Source organism: Drosophila elegans, unplaced genomic scaffold, assembly GCF_018152505.1.
Source record: "Drosophila elegans isolate 14027-0461.03 unplaced genomic scaffold, ASM1815250v1 contig_208, whole genome shotgun sequence".
NCBI classification, from domain to species: Eukaryota; Metazoa; Arthropoda; class Insecta; order Diptera; family Drosophilidae; genus Drosophila; species Drosophila elegans.
This window is the reverse complement of record NW_024545578.1, coordinates 817859-839333: the sequence shown is the minus strand read 5'-3', so window position 1 is coordinate 839333 and position 21475 is coordinate 817859. Positions and strand designations below refer to the sequence as shown.

The window sequence follows — 21475 nt, the reverse complement described above, 5'->3', positions numbered from 1 at the left end:
CAGACGAGATGTGGGCGCTGCGGAACGCCCATTTCAATGAGAAGGCGCCAGGAAAACGCGAAGCGGTAATCTTTGATGCGAATGCCACAAGGCCTCGTCTCGCAGCTCAACTGCCGTATGCAAATTACCCATAAGCGACACTTGGTGACACATTTAACAACACAGTTAAAGGTTGGCCACTCGCCACTAACTGGTTGTCCAACTGTCGTCGATCGGCGACCGGCGATCCGAGTGGAATGGCTTGGAATGGTATGCTATGCTATGGCCAGCAATGTCAAAGGGGAGACAGACAATTACACTAATGGGACACCAGCAATGGCAAATTAATTAGCCGTGGGCACCAAAAACACACGACTATGCAATAAGTCTAAATAACTGTGACAGAAGCAAGACAATTTTTGCTTTAAAATCATATAATAATTCTATGAATGAAAAAACTTCTATTGTTGACAATATGACCTACTATAATAAATAGTTAACAAGAAAGATCAAGTAATTGGCCAAAATCAAACTCAACTCTTAACTTATTTAAAAATTCTTTTTCTTGGTAAAATGACTACAAGAATTTATTTCCATTTATAGTTTCCCCCAAGAAGGAATCTCCCGAAAGGTTCATTAGGTTTACCATAAACTTTATGTATTTCCCGGGGCAACTCGATTGCCGGCCCTTGGAAAAGGCATCCACTAATCAAGTTTAATGGGTAGTGAATCGGCTAGTGATTAATCCCGGACAGGTGTCGATCATAAGATCACAAAGGCGCACTTGATCTCCTTGCCCAGGTGTAAGTGGATATATATTCGGTAGCCGTTTGTGGGACCGCCCTCCCGATTGTTAATCGACCTGCAGCTCGAATTGCTGGCGCCGCAGCAACAGCAATTGCATGTAGATTTCGTTGTAAGCCGAGAGCAATAACAATAATGTCCATAATTACATACTATACAGAGCGTAGTGCGCAGAGCGCAGAGCCAAAGTCAATGAACAAGAAACGACGGCGACAACAATGCGAAAACAGCACGGCGGCAACATGTGCGACAGCAACATGTACGGCAGCAACATCTTAGGCAGCAACAATGGCCAATGGTTCTTATCGCTTACAACTTGTTTCGATTTCGTTGACCAACTATGGTCAACGGGCTTAATTTGGCCAACTCGCAGGCATTGGCATTGTTGTTGCCGATTGTTTAATTGCCCGCGTATGCGGCGCCATAAATGCTTCACAATGCCTCTCAGCAAACTGGAAAACGAAGGCTGCAATCCATAATTGCCGGGGACAGGGACCAATTGATGGCATCGGATGAGAGCGATCCAGGAGGATGATGTTTCTGCTTCTGCCCAAGTCTGGTGGCTAATAATGGGCCCCCGCCAGCCCATAAAAGTGAAAAGAACATAAACTTGAAGCGCAACGATCGCCGTGACTTTGGGAATTGGTGTGAAATTGGCCAAGTGGTCGACTTCCAGGAAGCCCCAACACTCGAGCCGTGTAATTAGTTGTATGCCCGCCACATTTCGCTGCTGTCGAGGCTGTTTAAACCTTAAAGCCTGTTGCTGCTCGCATTTATCAGTGCAAACAAGCGCTAAGAGGCCGCTTAAGCCAAAATCGAAAACTACGAGAAAGAACAACAAAATTCGATATCAAAAGGGAGACAGGTGAACTCCCTTGTAAAGAATTTTCTCAAATAATACACGCAAATTGGTTGCCAATATGGGCTTACTCCATATTTAAAGTATCCTTGAAAACATTTTGAAGATGATATTTCGTTTTGAATTTTAAATTCAGAAAAACTACTTGAAATTTGAAAATTGATTAAAAATTAAAAAACTTTATTAAAACAAAAACATTTAAAAAGATTAAAATATTTAAAAAGAAACGTTTGCCCTTGTTCTAGCCAATTACCTTAATTGTCTGTATATTAATTTTCGTGGAGTGACAGGTGGTGGTTATATTTAAGCTGCATCTACTGTATGCCCTTTGGCAAGGAGACCGATGTTTTATGCCACAACTAATAAGGATAATTGCAACGCCGACTGGGCGTTAAGTGAGTCCAGACGGGCCGTTTCCACTTGGCTTCAGCTTCGGCTTCGGGCTTTTAGCCTTAGTTTTATGTTGGGCTTTAGCCTCAGCTCCAATTTCGATGCGGAAATTTGACAAATTGCCATCGTCTTGGCGGTTGCCCATGCTCATGTTGCTGTTGGGCTGCTGTTGGGCTGCTGTTGCAGTTGCTGTCGTGTAAACGGTTGCAGGTGTTTCGGGTGGGCGTGGCCACTCCGATTTGGATTTGGATTGGGATTGGGTTTGGGTAAGAAACCCTCACAGTGCGATCAGTCCGATTTGTATCGCTGTCCAATTAAGCCGCGCAACATACGGCGGCAACATGTTGCCGCTGTGCGATATTGCTAACGAACCACTGACAATGCAACGCCGTCACTTTGACACTCCCGCGAAAACAAAAAAAAGAAACCACGGAGGAGAACTTGGAAAAATTCATTACGATTTCGATTTAAGTTGAATAATTATTTATCTAGATAAACCGACTCTCCGTGGCGGCGTGTGATTCATATCGCCGCAATTGCAGGCGTGTCAGCGGCAACAATTGCTGCTGCTGCTGCTTGTGCTGCTGCACCGGGGCAACAGTTGTTGCTGCTGCTGGTGCACCGCAGCAACCATTGCAATCTCGACCGGCGAATGGCAACGGCCGCTGCCTGACATAAAACAAATAGACTGTCAGTTTATGTAGCGTTTGGTATGACTAAATGCCGCTGTGATTGTGCCAACCGCTCTGAGTTTTTGTTTGAATCCTGCTTTTGGGTGGGTGGAGGATAAACGTAATTGCAACGCCAGCGGGAGTGTTAAGTGTGATGGATAGTATAGTACTCCACAGGAAGATTAGTGGGTATTAAAATTATATGAGCACCCATTCAGTTTAATTCAGTAGCTGCGATATCTATATAGTTTATAAATGTTTCATCTAACTTAAGTTATTCAAAAGAGGTTTTTTGTAACTGAAAACAAGACACTGTTAAATGAAACTATTTCTTTATACATTGGTAAACTGGTTTAAATTTTAATACCAACTGATAAAATTATTAAATCATTTATTTATAAATATCCACATATGTAAAACTTTTTGAGTTAATTTGACATGGTTTCCACTTGCTTATAAAATGAAATAAAAAATCAATTTCAAGATAGCATTGAGATATAAATATTGAATAAGGAATAATCGAACATTGGTAACCAATTTGAGCAAGTAAGCTTTCTGAATATTTATTAACAAATAACCATTAAAATATATAGATATGTACATTACACTCAGAGAACCAATATATTAATATTTAAGTAAATTGTAACTGTTAAACCATTTCCACATCTTCGATAACCAGAAGTTCTCTTGGAATTAAAAGATCTCTAAACGATTCGTGTAATAATTAGCATGGCCCACAGAAGCGAAGTAAAATGCGATATCGCAGCTGATGTAATGCCGCGATTAATGTCATGCCGCATGGCCATATATGGGGAGCTGTGTGACTTTGCCTGAACTCTTGGAATTACAACGATTTGCAGAGAGCTATTGCACCTGTCAGCTGCCATCAACAGCTGGTCGACTTACCCCTTTCCACCCCTGATACATATGAATAGGGGCGGGGCTATGCTTAGCATATTTCCCAGGTAATGTGATTCAATTACAGGTGGCCGGCTGCACACGACATGGCATTATCGTTCGATCGCTCAGATCGGATATAAACGTACATATACAGTATATATGCAGGAAAAGAGGGAGTAATTAAAAATGCGTGAAAGCGCGCAGAATGTTATCTTTACCGCCGCTGAGGGGCTGAAATAAATCAAAGTGTGGACCAGTTTGCAGCTCAATTGCAAAGTGAAAAAGCGAAAAATCAGCTGAAAAACATATAAATAAATAAAGGAAATCCATTGGCGGACAACGGCAAATTTTAGCCAAGATTTATGTGGCCATAAAGGCGATTAGAGAACCAGGCGAAACGTCAAAAGACAAAATGCGCTGCGAAAAATGGAGGGAAAAATAAAGAAAAAGAGAACCACCATCCATGTCTGAGTCCAGTTTGCACTTTACACGATTTTGTAATTTATTTCTGACGCTTCGATTGGCGGCGGCATTCTAATGGCAAGTGCACATATATATATATATATATATATATATATGTATGTGTGTAAGTATTGCATATTGCAGAGGGGAAGTTCCCGCTGTCGCTGATGTTGCTAGTGTGTTGCTGCTGCTGCTGTTGCCACTGGCGGTGTTCACACTTCCAATTGCCAATTTGCATATTTTTGGCATACGTAATGCCAGCAACAGCAACAGCGGCAACACACGGCTGCAACATCAGCAGCAGCAACAGCACAACAGCAACACGAGCATAAATCAGAGCCGCGTTTATATTCCTTATCGCCCGCCAACATCTCCGACTGGCAATTCATCTCGCACTCAATTTCCATTCGTTTTGTATTTGTTTACGCGGCGCATAATTAATTCCATTTGCACATGCGAGCGTTGCGCATACGCCGTGTTGGTTCACACCTAGAGCAAAGTCGCGTGACACGAGCCAAATTGAGCAATTATTAAAGAAACTCGGAATTGAGCTATTATTTTCTTCTGTTCTTCTGTTGAAATCTATATTTGATTTTTTTAAATATTGTCTAAGAACAACTTTTAATAATCAAATTAAACTCATGTTTAGTTTTGTGGTTTGAATTCTTTGGAATGTAGGAGTAGGATTAAACACCATCGAAACTTTCGTGTTATTTATTCCTTTTTGACAGGGATATGGTTATATGCGCTTTATTGTCCTCACGCCATCACCTCTGTTTTTTCCACTGACTGGCTTATCGTTTGAAGTGATTTTCGAACCGCCCCGTTTGAAATTGGTCTCGCCGCATGTGGGTGTCTGCAGCTGGAGGGTTTGCGGATTTTTCACCGCTTTCTGGCATGGGAAGCTCTCAAGTCGAGATTGTGTTTGGGCAAACGCACGGCCAGTTGGCCATTGACCATTGATGCTGCTGATGTGTTTTGACCGCTGCGCTGATTTACGGCCGCGCCTGTCGAGCGGCAATTTGTTTGGACGTTTAGTTTGGACCAAGGCCACGGAGGCAAATTAACGCGGCAGTCGGCAGTTGGCAGTTGGCAGACGGCACATAGCTCGCCGTACGCATAAAACACGTTAAGTAATCAATTGCCGGCCCTGCAAGACGGCAGCCACATAGAATATCCAGCCAAGTGTTCAAGTCATGGCCAAAGGGCCAGCCAACGATTGCCGCATTTTTAAGGGCCTCGAAACACGTGCAACTGCTCCTTCTCCTTCTTCTTTGTAAACTTCAAAGTGTCCTGCGGCATAATGCGCTTAATAAACCATGAATCACTGTCCGCGAGGAGGCTGTCAGAGCTTCAGCTTCAGCTGCACGGCAGCAGCATTGCAGCAGCAGCAGCAGCAGCAACTTCGCAGCAGCAACATCGCAACGGCAACAGCAACAGACGGGCAACATTGATTTTGTCACGACGCAAACACTTTAAAGGCAATTGCTGAAGTGCGCTGCTGCGTCCCTGTCTCCTTTTCAAGTAAATGATGTGCGCATGTGATAAAGGGCCCGGCCGAAACGAGCTTTGGGCCAGGTTTACTACACTTCTTGGCCCCTCACTCCACTTCGGTCGCGGATCTTCAAGACCCTTGTTGCAGCAATCCCTGTTGTCGCCGCTTGAGTGGCATAAAAAACGACTTGCACTTGGACTCGAGCTGGTTCTCCTCCTTTTTTCCTCCTGCTGACCATCTCACCTCCACTCCCACTCCGTCCGACTGCCTCCGTGGGCTATCAACATTCTCAGGTGCGCCTGCGCGGCCTTTGTTTCGGCCATGGCCATTGGGCTTCGCCATCGCCATCGCCACCGCCTTTGCCACTGCCATTGCCTTCGCCTTTGCCGGGTTTTGTCAGCTCCTTACTCAGCTGGCCGAAAATTGAGTGAACCTCTACTTCTACACGCCAAAAAACACAGATGATCTATAAATAACATCAATTCTGCCAAAGTAGACTTAAAATTTTATTTTTAAATTAATTTGTTGGTTGATGCTTTTGTAAAATCTCAAGTCTAAAAAATTAAATATATCAAAGTCAAAATATTTAACTGAGAATATTGAAGGGAATAATATTTATTTATACCTCCAAACTATTTCACAAAAAAAAGTCCCTAAACAAGTGTGAGTTTTTTTATACATTTTTCAAGATATTTAAAATTTATTTCCAACTAAAGAAATTTCTTTTTTGGAATTTATTACAAGTAAAAATATTGCTATTGTTATAAGCTGTCTATTATACTTATGCTTTTGTAAAACATAAAAAACCAATATGATTTTTTTAATAAATATGTACAACTGTAAACGAATTTAAAGATTAAGGCTGTACCTAAAGAATTAAAGATGATAGATAATATTTATTTACACATCAAATAACAAAACTATTTGACAATAAAAGTCCTCAAACATGTGTAAATAACATTTTTCACATACTTTAAATTAATAATTGACCAAAGAAATAATTTGTATGAGGTTTATAAAGTTATAAAAATATGTCAATAAACTTTTCGGAAACAAAAAGTTTAACACAAATTTCTCCCACTGCTTTTATTGCTAACCCTAAGCCCACCACTGAACTAGTTAAGTTGTTAGCTGGGCCTCAGGGATTTTGGAGGAGGGGGTTGGGGATCGGGACTCGGGATTCGGGAGTGTAACCCCATCGGTCTTGGCAGTGGCAACTGCTGGCCTGCTGGCCCATTCCTTCCCATCCAACCATCATTAATCAGTTCGGGTTCATCAGCGGCAACATGGTTCATTAGCTTTGGTTGCTTGCGGTTGATTTTGCTGCTGTTGCAGTTGCTGTTGCTGTTGTTGATGTTGCTGTTGTTGATGTTGCTGTTGTTGCTGTTGCTGTTGCATATGCTGTTGCTGTGGCCGTTTGGCGGCCCGCTGTCGACGATTCTAATCATAAGGCACAGCTCCAGCACCAGGTCTCTCCTTTGCCGTCGGCCAAGTTAATTGGCTAGAAGTTTTGCATAGACCCAACCTCAGTTGCAACTTTGGCGGCTAAATCCGAATCGTCTGCCGCGACTTATTTGGTAGCAGCCTAGCAGCTAAGCAGCCGAAACCAACCACACAGAAAACCCCAGGCATTATCAGCACATGTATATGTACATTTGCATGTGGGCAATGTCGTTGGCATAGGGCTGAAACCAGCTGAGCGTACACTAGTACATAGTGAAACTCTAGCAGTGATCTTGTCGCGGAGTCACGTCCGATAATGCTGACAGTTTCCAGCTGCTCCGGCAGCTACTGTTGCCAGTTTGGCAGTCTGCTTGACTTTGCGAGCGTGGGAATAAACCTGGCAACACGCAGGGCTTCGGTTTAGGCCTACATGTTGCTACTGCTGCTAGACTGCTAGGTACTCACACTCACCCATCACTCCGTTGGTGGAAGATAGCTGTCAGAGCTTTTGAATGTGGTATGTGTCTCTCAAATGTATTTGTCAAATACGGCATACAACATTTGATTATCAAATGTAATAAATGTGTACTGCAGTTTATCTTATTACCCAATCAATTTGTCAAATGCCGCATACATTTGAATATCAAATAAAATAAATATGATCAACGCCATTATTATTGGCATTTCCATTAAATCTAGACTTCATATTGGTAATCCTTCATAAATAAAATTGTCTTTTGATCAGCATTAATTGGTTTACTTCAGTGAACACATATCATTTTTCATTTTAGTGATAAAACCTTTCAATATTCCATAAAATATTAACCATTTAAATGAAACTGAGGAATATATGTGTACTATTTATTTAACTGATTTACCACGTCCTTTATAAGTTGCTGTTGAATTTTTGACAATGTCAGTAATGTAAATACTTTCAATTTTTGCAGCTAATGGAAGTAGCTTTCAGAATACAATTTGAACTCTTCTTTATCTCAATTTAAGAAAAGATGAACAAAAACTAGGCGATGCTAAGAGGAATCAGTGGAGACCAGAATCTAAGCACCACGCCAAGCCAAACCAGCCGCCGAGGAGTCGTTGACAAATCGCTTTGGCAGCCAACAAGTCTATCAAAACTTGACAACATTTGCATCTGGTCTGGGCCAGATAACTCGACTACTACTACATGGGGCAAGTTGCAGTTGCTGCTGGAAGCCCCATGTTGTTGCTACCGAGTTCCGCGACGACAGGATGCATAAAATTTATGAAACAACGACGCCTTTTGCGCACATAATTAAATCAGACAAAGCGTAGCTCATGTAAATCCCGAGAGCCAGGTCCAGCCCATCCCCATACCCATCCCCATCCCCATTCCCATTCCCACTCCCATTTTCGTTCCCAACCCACAGAGACACCAGCCACATCGCCACCGGATGCTGAGCCAGAAATGCAGCTTGACTATTTATAATTACCGGGCAACATCTGCTCCAGCCTGAGCTTGAGTTTGGGTTCGTGTTTGAGCTCCAGCTGCCAGCAAAAAGGGGGGTGGCCTTCAGAGATGGTACGAATTTTTACCCATTATATTACATTATTAATATCTGTACCATTTGTTACAATATGTATTAAAAATATATGAGTACCTAAATTTAATTAAGTACTTTGAAAAATTTGAACCCATTTGGGTTACATTACAAATATTTTTACCAGAGACTTTATGAATTTTGTACCCAATTTTAAACCTCACAATATGAATTTACAAAAAAATATAAGTACCTAATACATTAAGTAGTTGTATACGACGCAAAAACATTGGAATAAATACAAAATACTTTTAAACTAAACTACCTTTTCTTATTAATTATATTTTATATTTAGATTTTAATTAGAGGAATATCAAGACCAACCCGCAATACATTTTTCAGAGGGCAAAGAGATATACAGTAAGTATAATTGAAATAGCTATTCTTCAAAAAACATTAGTGTATTTAATAGTTTTTGTTTTAACTTTGAAGTTCGGAAAAAAGGTTACTGGATAGGAGTACCCAAAATTTTTTTTAATTTTTCTATAAGATTAAAAATTAATTTATAATGTTAAAAAATTTCCTAAAATAGTAAACTAAGTATTTTCCCAGAAATTTGCCATCTCTGGACAGCTGGCTTTGTAATTGTTATGGTTTGTCATGGGGCTGCGGATGGGATAGGTTCGGATTGAAGCTGGATGCTGGATTTGTGGGACTCTTAAGGGGAAACTGGTAGGCAAAGGCGAGCGAATCAATTACATATTACAGCCGTCGCAGCGATTAACTGCAGTGACTTTAGAGAACTGTTCAACACTAACCTGTTCGAGTGGATGCGATGCCGCTTTCATTAAAGTGCAAATTATGACTTGCCAGTTCCGCCAGGTGTTGTGCCCGCCTGGCCTATTTGTCTTGAGTGGCCCGGCTTTGCTGTGCTGGGAAAGAGCCACCGGGGCGTTTGGTTTAAGCCACCGCCAGTTTAAAGCCACCTCGAAGACGGGGCTCTGCCCTTTAACGTATGAAGTTATCAACGCCATCGTCGCAGCAACCAATCCACAGCCCCACATTATTTACCGCTCTTGCTACGTTAATTGCTACCTGAGCACATTTGAAGTTGTAAATGGCTCGGTGGCATTTCTTTTCAGCCAGCTATATGAATAAAACAGAAATTACTCCGAAGAAAAACTACATCATTTTTCACTAATGAACTACAAAATATTTTGAACTTTTAATAGCATTTATTTAACATATAAAAATCAATTTTATTCTCTGGATTGGACTCCAGGTAGGAATTCTCTGGATTCAACTCAACAACCAAATGCTTTCTTTTGGTTAAAATGAAATTAATTAATAACTTTTTAAAAAAGTTTTCAAGAGACTTTCTCATAAAGTTAAATGGCAAATGACTTCTTGATGTAGTCTTAAATTCTTACAAAGACTTGAACTTTATTAACATTCAATAAAAATATAAATATTAATTAACTCTCCGGATTTAATCCAGTATCAATTATTTTCGTTACAAATAAATAATAAAACAACTATTTAAAAATAGTTTTTGAGATCCTTTCTCATAAAGCAAAATGGCCAATGACTCCATAGTCTAAAACAATATCACCTTTCTTATAAAGAGGCTTCAAAATTTCTAATTTTTAAATGTTACTATAAGTACTCTTGCAAGTGCAATGCGAAATTATTCAAATACCTTAACCTTATCCGTTTGAAACATGTTTGAGGTGCTCCCAGGAAATTACGTGCACTTGTAGCAGCGAATGTTTTCGGTGAAGCAAAGGCTGTAGCCCTCAAGCTCCAGAATCTGGTTTTGAATATTCTCCTCGATGTGCTTGTATGCCACATGCCAGCAACAGGAGCTGCTTCGTTTCGCATTAATGATGCTGCATGAGAAGGATAACGTTTAAAGGAATAAAATCGTCAGTTTAAGACCCAATAAATACCGGCAAAAATACTTCATCACGTCGTATATGTGATTCAATTTGTCGTTTTTAATCATGTGGGAGATCTGTCGGTGAATTAATTCCACGTCCTTTGGCTTAGGCACCTCCTCCCGGCTGACCCATTCGTTGAGCAGGCTCTTGTAGTTGTGCTCCATCAACAGGCCGGGCACTTCGTTGGCGGGTCGCGAGATGTACTCCAGAATGGCGGGATGCATGTGCTTGGGCAGCTCATCAATGTATTCCGCCACGATCTCATCCGATCGGACGCGAGGTGCTTGCTCCTTGCGAATTGTACGCTCTTGCAATCGGGCCACGGCAGCCCGGGAAGTAGATGGTTTCAGATCGCTGGCGTTTAAGGGACTGCCATTTGTGGAGTGGTTGAGCCTCATCAAAGGCGGCGGAGAACGAGGAGCAGCAGCGGTGTTTCCATCGCTTTCGGCTATGCGCAGGTATTGCTCCTTATGCGTGAGCACTTCGAGGCGTATATCCTCCGGCAACTGAGCCAGAATATCTGGATCGAGTTCAGCACCAGGTGGCACTACTTCCACGTTTAGCGATTTTCTTCCCTGCACTGCTGCTGCTGTCAGCATGGCCATCACGTTCCTGGGCTCCCGGGTCTTGGCTTTGATCTCATCTGCTGGCGGTTTCTCCACTGCACAGCGATTTGCGGGAGATTAAGGTTACTATAATAAATAAAACTACAAAAGCTGCGGTCTAAATAACAGTAGTGGGACAATCAAAAACAGACAAACTAACAATCGTGGGACAACATTTTTTAATTTATCAAAATGCTAGTTACCAATCTTTAATATTGTTTTCATTGGTCAATGAAAATGAAAAATGTTAATAATTCTTGAATATTCACATTGCAACATACTGTAGTTAATGAGTCTACAACAAATTATTAATTAATAACCATAAATTTTTCTTCAACTGCACTTTGTATCGGAATAAAAATGATTTGAATATCCGAACTATTTTTTAAATTAGAAAATATATAAAAAAAACTGTAAAAGTTGCTTAGAAACTATTTTTGATTGCTACTTCAAAAAGTTTAAAAACTACTGTTATTTCGTCCGCAAATATGTATATATCAGTTTCAATACCTTTGTCTCCGTTTAGTGACGTGGTCGAATGTTCCAGTGCCACAGACTTAACTTCGATTAATGGTTTCTTCACTGCAGGTTGATCTACGGGTGATGTGGAGGTATTATTTCTATGTTATGCTACTCCTATCGATTTAAGTACCTTTCTTAATCTCTGACATTTTGACGAACATGCGCTTGATGACATTCTCCTTTGGAACTTCGCTGGCATCCTCCAACTTAGTAAGGTGTATGCCAATCCCGCGCAGTTCAAGGGGCGACAGATCGGCTTCCTTCATCAGGTTGAGCACTTGCGAGGTGATTACATTTACATCATCAGTGGCATGCTTAATAAGCGCGGACTTGTTGATGGTGTCGCACACTCCGTGACCCATATACTTGGAGGTTTCCACTGGCGCTTCGGGGGCACGGACCATAATCTTCAGGTTGATTGACCTGGTTTTGCGCTTAATGTCGATAAGTCTCTTGGTAACCTCGTCGCTAAGCTGGCGCAGAAACTTTTCGCAGTCATTCGAATTGGTAAAGCGGATGCCGAAGTTTACCTCGGCGGACACCGTTTTGCGCGCCTAAAAAAGAAGTAGTTTGTTAAACAGTAAACACTAATAAATATTGGGACAACCAACTTGTTCAAAAGCCAAGGGACGTTCATCAATGCCCCTGCAGTTCTGGAATAAGTTCTGGCCCAGTTTCTTGCCCAGAACCGTTTCCAGCCTCTCCAGTGATGTCCCCTGCACATCTCCACAGTTGTTCAAGCCCGCCAGCTTGAGCTTGTGGCTCATGCTGCTTCCCACTCCTGGCAGAGCATCAAGCGACATTGGCGCCATGTAGGACAGAATATCCTGTTTGCAGTCCAGCAAGAACTGGCCGTTGGGCTTGGCCCCCTTGGTAGCCATGCGGGCCAGTAGTCTAAAAAGAGATAATTACTCTAGTTTGATTTAATTTTTAGGAAATTTGACACTCACTTATTGCCGGACACACCCGCTGAACACGGACATCCCGTCTTGGCGTGCACTTCCTGCCTGAGATGCCCCACAAAAGCCATCACATCCACCTTCAGTTCGTTTATCAGGTCTGTTAGCTCCACAAACATTTCATCGCAGCTCACTGCCTCGATGTTCAAGGTGTACTGGGCCACTGTGTTGTACAGGGCAAAGGCCACTTCCTTGTAGCCTTCAAAGTCGTAGGGGATCGTCTTCAGCTCCGGGCAGAGCTTCAAGGCCTGACCAACGAACATGCCATTGCGAATGCCCTTGGCCCGAGCCTCGTAGCTGCAGGAGGCGATCTCCGAGAGCGACATCTTCTTGTCGAAACCAGAGCGTACCTTATCGGCTTTGGTGTTGTCATGAAGGTGGTGCTCAAAGCGCTTGGCGAATAGCTCAAGCTCGACCTTTCTATCCGCCTGCGGATGCACGGGCACATCGGTAGCTGCACTGCCTCCTTTTGAATGAGTCACTGCAATGGGCAGGCCACGGAGCTCGGGGTGCGAGCGCAGGCCCACGGACACAAAGAAACAGTCCATGTCGATATGCATAACAAAGCGCTCTGAGCCCATTTGGTTGGATTTTTTGAGGGATTTCAGTGTCTCACGCTTGGGGAATCCCTTTGAGCCTTGATTCTGGCGCAGCTCACACACATACTGCTTAAAGCCAGCTCCCAGAGTGGCAATGTGGTGCAGGCGGGAGTTCTTGTAGAATTCGCTCAGAAAGTTAGGATCAGCGGCGGTACGTGCTACGCTAGAAGTATTTGAAGTGGTGGACAAGTTTGTGATCTTGATCTCGGATAAATTGGCTTGCTTTTCCGGCGAAGTGGTCACTGCCTGCTGCAGCTCCTTGAGAATCCCGACCAGCTCATCTTTCGGGGGCTCCTCCACCTTTAATTTGCTTTCATCTGCAGTACTGTCTTCGGTGGCCAAGTTGGTGATCTTAATCTCGGATAAGCTGACCTCCTTTTCCGCCTGCTGTAGCTCCTTGAGAATCCCGCCAAGCTCATTTTTTGGCGGGTGCTCCATCACCATCTTGCTCTCACTTATACTACCATTTTTGGTCATCTTTCCAAAATCAAGCCTGGGTTGCGAAGTCTTCTGGTTGGTGTACAACAGATAAGGCTTGTAGTCCATTATTTTGTTGTTGGCCAGACAATCCACCACCCACTTGGCACTGATAGTTTTGCTGAGATTCGTGTTCCGGACCTTGACGTCTGGCAGCACAGAGCCTATTAGGAAGGTAGTGTGGCTCCTTTCGTAGTGGTGAAAGGTTCCGCCGTGTACCATCATAATGCGCTTCAGTTCATCCGCCGATGGATTGGTCAGGCCATTAGCAAATATGGAAATACCTTTAAACAGGTCAGATTTGCGAAATGGATCGCTGGCGGCCGCGAACTGCTCCTCCAACTTGGATTTCTTGGCCTCGAAGTAGCCGCCCTTACAAAGAGAATTTGCGGCTGTTATTTAAAGTCGTAAATGTTTAATTATAGTCTTACCCATTCACTAAATCCATTATTTTCGTCGCGAGACATGTTTTAGTTCACTTTTGAAATCATGAGAACAAATTCCACCAAATGCCGCTCAGCTGTCAGTCTCGCGCTTTCCAGCACTTACTATTTTACGGCCCACCTGGCAACTCTCTGACTGCTGAAGTGTTGTAAAACCTCTCTTTGGATTCTCCACAGTCTACCGCAGTGTTGCCAGTTAAGTATATTTCAGGCTAGATCTAGCATATTTGAAAATGGAAATTATATAAAAATATTGCATTGTTCAGTCCATATAAATACGCACATTCAAAAAAAAGTAACAATTATATTAAGTGCATAATATTATTTGTTATTATATTTGTATTAATTGAAAGAAATATTATGTGGTTCTTATATTTTTTTATGGGAATTATATCTACTATTATTTAAAAACACATATTTTGTTGTATATTTTCTTCCATATGGATATAGTTTGTTTTTTATCCAGAATTTAGCGAATTCAAGAGCTCAACACCTATCCGCACTTAAATGCCGGCCCAGCTGTTTGGTTAACTGCACTTTTGGCGCTTTCCAACACCGCACTTTTTTAAGGTTTCCACAATTGCTGTTTGTTATTTTTTAAGATTGCAAAAATGTGGAAGTACGGGCAAAACCAAGGCAACCAGGGACCTGCTGGCGCCGGCGGAGCAGCTGGTGGCCCCAACATGATGCCCATGGGCGGATTCGGCATGCAGCACGGCAACATGCAGCAGATGCACATGTCGCCGCAGCATCAGCAGCAGCAACAACAAATGGGCATGATGGGCGGACCGGGTGGAATGCAGATGAATCCCCAAGGACCTGGAGGTCCTGGCGTCGGCCTGATGCCCGGCATGTCGCCGCAACACCAGATGCAGCAGCAGCAGATGATGCAGCAGCAACAAATGATAATGCCCCAGCAAGGAGTGGGCATGGGAGTTGGTGTGGGCGTGGGCGTCGGCGTGGGAATGGGAGGTGTAGGTGGCGTGGTGCCCCAACAGCAGCAAGCACAGCAGCAAAACATGCCACAACAGAACATTCCCCAGCAACAGCAGCAACAACTCAATCCTGGAGCAGGAATTCCACCTGGTGGAAATGCTGGAGGGGGCAACAACAACATGCTGGCCATCTCCCAGCAAAATCCCCACAAGGAGATCAACATTGTCCAACTATCGCGTTTGGGCCAGGAAACCGTGCAGGACATCGCCTCGCGCTTCCAGGAGGTGTTCGCCTCCCTCAAGAACATCCAGCCCACTTCGCACCGGGACAACAACACCGAGAAGAAGGTGCAGGAATACTTCCGCACCATAAGGTTGCTTTTCAAGCGGGTTCGCATCATCTACGAGAAATGCAACGACGCTGGCATGGACTACATGAGCGCCGAGAGTCTGATTCCCTACCGCGATGAGCCGGAGCCGAGGATTGAGCCCTCGCAGTGCGATGAGTACAGAAAGGTCCTGCAGGAGAACCACGAACTCATTGAGACTGTGAAGCTGAAGAACCGGCAGCTCCGCGAGATCATTGATAGAACACGCATCATAATCTGGGAGATCAATACTATGCTGGCCATGCGGCGGTCATAGGTTTTTAGGCTCTAGAACACTTAATATTTAACACTTAAATAAAACTACAAACATTGCCAGCAATAAGTTGTAAAGGCTTTCACTTTACGGCTTATTGATAGTAATATAACTTGCGACTCAAAGGTTAATGGGGGGCCTACATAAGCTAATTCAAATCAGTAAGGCTTGTAGAGTTAAATTAATGTAATGTACTAATTGTTTTTTTTTTTTCAAAATGTCCAAATTCGTCATTTAGATAAGCAAACATTTGCATTTTCTGTTAGAACATCGTTAATACTTAACATTTCTGTTAAAAAACCGTTAGTTTTTAACATTTCTGTAGGGAAATCGTTCAACTTATCGATATTTTAAGAACATCGATATCAGCAGTTGGCATCGATGCTTTTCCACCTCTATTGACTAATTATTTTAGAATTGTTTTAGCAAATCAAAGTAAATAAAAACACCTGCAAACATGGCGAAAATGGCATTTCAGCACCAGGCCGGCACGGCAATGGAATGTTTGAGCGTAAGTTGTGAATGGTTTAAGCCTGACTCACACGCACACAGTCGCGTGGGTGTGTTGGTGAAATCGGGTCGCTGGAACCCCCAAAAAAATTATTGGAAGCTACTTTCATACAAACTAACTCAAATGTACAATTTCCAGATTCCCATCACGTTGCACAAGGAAAAGGATTACGATCAGGAGGGGCGGGAGATTCTAAAGTGCGGCTTCAAGATCGGCGGAGGAATCGATCAGGACTATAAAAAGAGTCCCCAAGGCTACACGGATTATGTGAGAAGCTACTAGGGATACTGCACTCAGAAAAACCACTAGGGAACCTAATTCTTGACTTTAAAGAGAACTAAGCTTATTTATATTTATAAAAAGAGTAAATTGAATGACTGGCAATTATAGGCTGTAGTATTTAATGGCCGACTCTAAAGCTAGGTTCCTTAAGCTTACATATTGTTATAACAGTAGTATTGAAAGATCTTCACTCAGATTATTTCCAAACGATTCAAAAGTAAATTGGAGTTTTATTAGTATTGTGTGAAAAGATACTAGGAAGTCTACTCAGGAAAAAAACCAATAGGGAACCTTGCCCTTGACTTCTAAGTAATATTGTCATCAGGTTACATATATATTTATAACAAGAGTATTTTGAATGTCAGCTAACGCTTAAGAAGTAACCAAGCGTTATATCGTAACAAATTGATCTTAAACTGAGAATATTTGTTTTTCAACAAATACATACAAATTCCTAAAATTGATAAACAGCTAAATGTATGTTTTTTATATCAAGAATTTGGTTTTGCTTTGGTATTTCCTGAAGAAATCACAATTTAATAATATTTCGAACTATTTTAAACCAGGGCATCTATGTGACCGAAGTGCACGAGGGCAGTCCAGCCGCCCGCGCTGGTCTGCGGATCCATGACAAGATCCTCCAGTGCAACGGCTACGACTTCACCATGGTCACCCACAAAAAGGCCGTGAGCTACATCCGGAAAAACCCGATACTCAACATGCTGGTGGCACGCAAGGGTGTGACCTCCACATAAGTGGATCTCGAACTCCAGTGACTCCAGCAGTATTGAAGCGGCATCTAAACTATCCCCTCCACTGCCTCCCTTGGCAAGGATCTCTTCGCCCCTTGGAAACTATCCGAACTCTTAGATATTATATATATATATATATATGTATTCATAACTTATGCATATCGCGCACACATATAGCCAGCCGTAAATGTAGCACCCAGTAATGCTTCTTGTTGAATTCGATTTCGATTTCTTTGCCTCTACATCCGTTGTTGAACGAATCTCGCCAAGCTCTTGAGCAGAAAACAGATTGCCAAATGCCCATATAAACAAACAGTTCCACAAACATTAGACTCCACCATATAAACAATTTTGTACTTTTATATGTGCAGACCATTCCAAAAACCAAACCGAAACCGAAGCAAATGGCGAACGCAAAGTTGTTGAAACCAACATACATTCATAGTACTTACTTGTGATAAATAACTTTAACTGTGCAGATATGTGCGTAGAAAGCGCATCACTTAAGTTTTAAAATTGAGTTTTTAATGTTAAATTGCAATTGAATAAATGTTTGCTATATAAATGTGAGGGAAGTGTCTCCTGTATTATATTTATTGGTCTAACTCAATTAAGAAGCTTTGTAATTTGCTTAACACTTATAAGCGGGTTTTTAGAGTGAATCAGTTGAGATCTGATTGCCCTCAGGTAAATTATGAGCTATTACTAAGTGAAAACTGCCAGTGACGACTTCTGCCACCTTGGCTTCGACCTTAATTACGCGATTGCGCCAATTGGTGCGCGTCAACATCAACTAACGCCAACGATGCCAGCGGTCACCAAACACAGTAATAGGCTGAGAGTTACATGACAACAGCGAAAAGCCTTTTTAATTACAAAGTACTTTGGATTTACATACACACACTTGCACTTGCACACATCGAAAATAGGGGATACTACACGCGAATTTGGAAAGAAATATACACAAACTGGCTAACCTGAGTTATGGGGCAGGTGTAGTAACTCAGGAACTGACAGACGGGCAGACGGGCCACTACTTGTTGGCATACCCGTTGGGGTTCTGGCTCTGCCAGCGCCACGTGTCCTCGCACATCTTGTCGATGCCGCGCTCGGCCTTCCAGCCCAGCTTCTGATAGGCCAACGTGGCATCCGCAAAGCAGGTGGCCACGTCTCCGGAGCGGCGATCCACCAGGGTGTAGTTGACCTTCTTGCCGGAGGCCTTCTCGAACGCCTTCACCATGTCCAGCACCGAGTAGCCCACGCCGGTGCCCAAGTTATAGGCGAAGAAGCCAGTCTCGGCGATGTTGCGCAGCTTGTCCAGCGCCTTCACATGTCCCTCTGCGAGGTCCACAATGTGGATGTAGTCGCGCACTCCCGTGCCGTCGTGCGTGGGAAAGTCGCTGCCGTAGACACTCAGGCTGGCTCGTCGGCCCACGGCCACCTGGGCAATGTAGGGCATCAGGTTGTTGGGCTCGCCATTGGGATCCTCCCCAATCCGCCCGCTGATGTGGGCGCCCACCGGGTTGAAGTAGCGCAGCGATACCACCGCCCATCGCTGCACAAAACATTGTTAGTTGGGATCTTAGAAAAGCCAAAGGGACTGACTACCCACCTTGTCTGACTTGCACAGATCCCTGAGAATCTCCTCGGTGAAGTATTTGGTCTTGCCGTACGGCGATGTGCAGTTGCCAGTGGGATGGTCCTCGGTGACGGGCAGGAATTTGGGCTCGCCGTAGACAGTGGCACTGGAGCTGTAGACGAACTTGAACACGTTGTTGTCGGCCATCGCCTCCAGCAGGACATTCGTGCCGGTCATGTTGTTGTGGTAGTACTGCAGAGGAATGCGGCAGGACTCGCCAACGGCCTTCAGGGCCGCAAAGTGGGCCACCATGTCGATTTTGTGCTGTAAAAGGGAGGCGATTTGTTTTGATTAATAATTTTTCAATACATTAAATAATATGCACTTATTCGATTGTTATAGAGAGCAATCATCTATAAAAGTACTATAACTATACTATAACTGTAGTACTATTCTTAACCAAATATTAGTTTGAGCTTAAGCCTATTTTAATACCTATTTTGTTATTTATAGCAAAAAGAGGGTATACTTTGATAAGTTAAGAAACTGAAGGAGTTTTCTTAATTTTAAGGTATGATAAGCATACATTTATACATAAACATTAAGGATGTTACTACAAATGCTCTTTTGTAATATTTATTTGTAAAAAAAACTGTTTTTTTTAGATAGATTTAACCTAGTTTGATATTTCTTGAATTACTCATTGGAAAAATAGTATGTCAATGTTTCACTGAAGGTTATTAAATGGCAAGTACTGATTAGAACGACGATTAGTGCAAAATCTATTTAGTTATCAACATGTGGCCAGTAAAAGTTGTGTATAAGTGAAATTATTTTTGAAAATCATTTAAACTTAGTTAGAGCTTCATTTTTGAGTTATAATATTTTGGGTATCTATATTATAAAAACAGTGTCAGCATAAGCTTTGCATTTTTAAAGCTCACTGATATTTCATGGCTGATTGGGTGATAACATGCTTTTGTCGAGGCGTCAACGAACCTAAACAAATGAAGAAGACTGAATGAGTACAGAAAAACCGACTTTTAGTTATTTTCTTGGGTATTTGCTAAGTGAAAACCTGCCTAAATGATCTATTCCACAAATTTTAGCGAATTCTCTTGGTAATGAGTTGATGTAAGTTGATAAACATGTTTTTCTCAAGACTTCAACGAACCTAAGTACGTGAAGACCTGTCTAAATTTCCCATTACATTGATTGTAGCGAATTCTTTTGGAAATAGGAACATGTTAACTTTGTTATCTATGCTTTTTTTTGGTGTTTTTCGGCCTCCCAATCTTCTCGAGTGCAAGGTACGTGCCCGGGAGTAGAATTGTGGATGTGGATGCCAGCGCGTCGCCGCGACTCGATTCCGACCTCGCCAAGTGGGTCTCTTGTTCAGGGTCGATCGGAAGTGCCCGCCCGACCACTTGAACAAACAAAAAAGCGCAAGCGAAACGAGAAAAAGCTGATAGCGCGCATGCCAGATAAGGCTGATTGAATGGTATCCAGTTGGCACATATGTGTATGTAGAACATACAGAACTGCTGACGTGCCCATCGCACCACATGGAGTCTCACCTCCTGGAAAACGGAGCGCACTTGCTCCCTGTCCGTGATGTCCACTCTGTAGAAGTTGACCTTTTTGCCGGTGATTTCCTGGACGCGGCTCAAGGCCTCCGGCAGTTTGGCTGCTCCACTGCTGTAGGCATTGCAGAGGTTGTCCACGCAGATGACGTTGTAGCCCGCATTGAGCATCTCCAGAACCGTGTGGGAGCCAATGTAGCCGGCTCCTCCGGTGACCAATACGGTGGGTGGGGCCATCCTCTGGAATTGTGTACGAAATTAGGCCACACGAGCGCGGAATTCTCATTGACGTCACCAAAAACAAAAAACGGTTCTACCCGTCGTCTGCCGTGCAAAAAACAACTCGCTCACCTGTTTTTTTTTACAGGTGATTATGTTAAAGAGCTCCCGTATGGTGATTCAGTTGGGGAAAAAAACGAGGGTTGCCCTTGAATGATGCCTAAAACGACCGAGGTGCGAGTTGGGTGAGTTTGCAGACGAAGATGCGATTGCGATGCCAAAGATCGCTGACCGTTGAGTGTTAACGTTTCTTAACCCGTTTCTGGCACTCGTTCACTCATTCATCTGTCTTTTCGTCTTCGAACGTCCACGGCTGTGACTGTTTTGCTCCACGTTTGCTTTCCAACTGAGCGTTTAGCTCTGCACGACTTGTATTTAACTTGTTCTCCCTGTTCTGCGAGCCGAACTTCTTATCAGTTTTGTATGGTTGGGGTTTGGGGTTGGGGGTGCTCTTAAGTGCTGATTGTAGAGGTCACCCCCGAAGTGCATTCTTATCAGCGTCGACCTTTGGCTTCTGTTTCCATGCCCATTTATGCAATTACTCTGGGCTTCTCTTTGGCAAAAAAATATTATCAATAGGTAAACAAAGTTGCGGCATTGCCAGATCAGCAGATTTGACTTTCGATTGGCGAGCCGTATTCCGATAAGTTCCCATGTTTGTCATCGACATTTAAAATTCAACAAACTTTGAATATTGAAAGCACCTTTATTTCCTTTGTACTAGGATTCTATAGTGTTGAGCTGGATTCTTCGTTTTTCCGTTTTCATTTCTAACTTTCAAAATAGAATGGACATTTTAAAACATCACTAAACTATTTTTTATATTTTATTTAATTTTTTAAAAAAT

The 21475-nt window shown here is 42.8% G+C and overlaps 4 protein-coding genes across 8 annotated transcripts in view; 2 read left to right on the top strand and 2 right to left on the bottom strand.

Annotated features, from left to right (window-relative positions):
* Positions 1-14154, bottom strand: part of LOC108146502 (DNA repair protein Rev1) — a 28847-nt gene extending 14693 nt beyond the window's left edge. For 2 of the 4 annotated variants that reach the window (XR_005977237.1, XR_005977238.1), the window contains exons 1-8: positions 14054-14154; positions 12538-13994; positions 12199-12481; positions 11718-12141; positions 11576-11659; positions 10470-11121; positions 10220-10409; positions 9339-9666 (exon numbers count right to left, since the gene is read on the bottom strand). Coding sequence is in view for 2 of the 4 variants with exons in the window: in XM_041708322.1 (XP_041564256.1) it covers positions 10265-10409; positions 10470-11121; positions 11576-11659; positions 11718-12141; positions 12199-12481; positions 12538-13994; positions 14054-14089 (3081 nt within the window). In the remaining 2 variants the exon portion in view is untranslated. Of the gene's footprint in view, positions 1-9338; positions 9667-9735; positions 10160-10219; positions 10410-10469; positions 11122-11575; positions 11660-11717; positions 12142-12198; positions 12482-12537; positions 13995-14053 lie in introns of those variants that run through there. The other 2 variants (XM_041708323.1, XM_041708322.1) reach the window with 2 other exon arrangements.
* Positions 14155-14606: 452 nt separating this feature from the next.
* Positions 14607-15754, top strand: LOC108145671 (mediator of RNA polymerase II transcription subunit 30). Its single transcript, XM_017271225.2, has one exon. The coding sequence runs from the start codon at positions 14677-14679 to the stop codon at positions 15643-15645; it is 969 nt and encodes a 322-aa protein (XP_017126714.1). The 5' UTR covers positions 14607-14676; the 3' UTR covers positions 15646-15754.
* Positions 15755-16006: 252 nt separating this feature from the next.
* Positions 16007-17757, top strand: LOC108146151 (tax1-binding protein 3 homolog). Its single transcript, XM_017272015.2, has 3 exons — positions 16007-16153; positions 16292-16420; positions 17002-17757. The coding sequence occupies exons 1-3, from the start codon at positions 16100-16102 to the stop codon at positions 17188-17190; spliced, it is 372 nt and encodes a 123-aa protein (XP_017127504.1). The 5' UTR covers positions 16007-16099; the 3' UTR covers positions 17191-17757.
* A 272-nt stretch (positions 17758-18029) lies between these two features.
* LOC108146150 (UDP-glucose 4-epimerase) lies at positions 18030-21171 on the bottom strand. 2 transcript variants are annotated; one of them, XM_017272014.2, is made up of 4 exons: positions 20701-21171; positions 20344-20587; positions 18800-19090; positions 18030-18742 (listed from the first exon to the last, which is right to left on the bottom strand). In XM_017272014.2, the coding sequence occupies exons 2-4, from the start codon at positions 20584-20586 to the stop codon at positions 18221-18223; spliced, it is 1056 nt and encodes a 351-aa protein (XP_017127503.1). In that variant the 5' UTR covers position 20587; positions 20701-21171; the 3' UTR covers positions 18030-18220. The 2 variants fall into 2 exon arrangements, with proteins under 2 accessions (XP_017127503.1, XP_017127502.1); XM_017272013.2 differs by having other exon boundaries at positions 20344-20592; positions 20706-21171.
* Between the last annotated feature and the right edge of the window lie 304 nt (positions 21172-21475).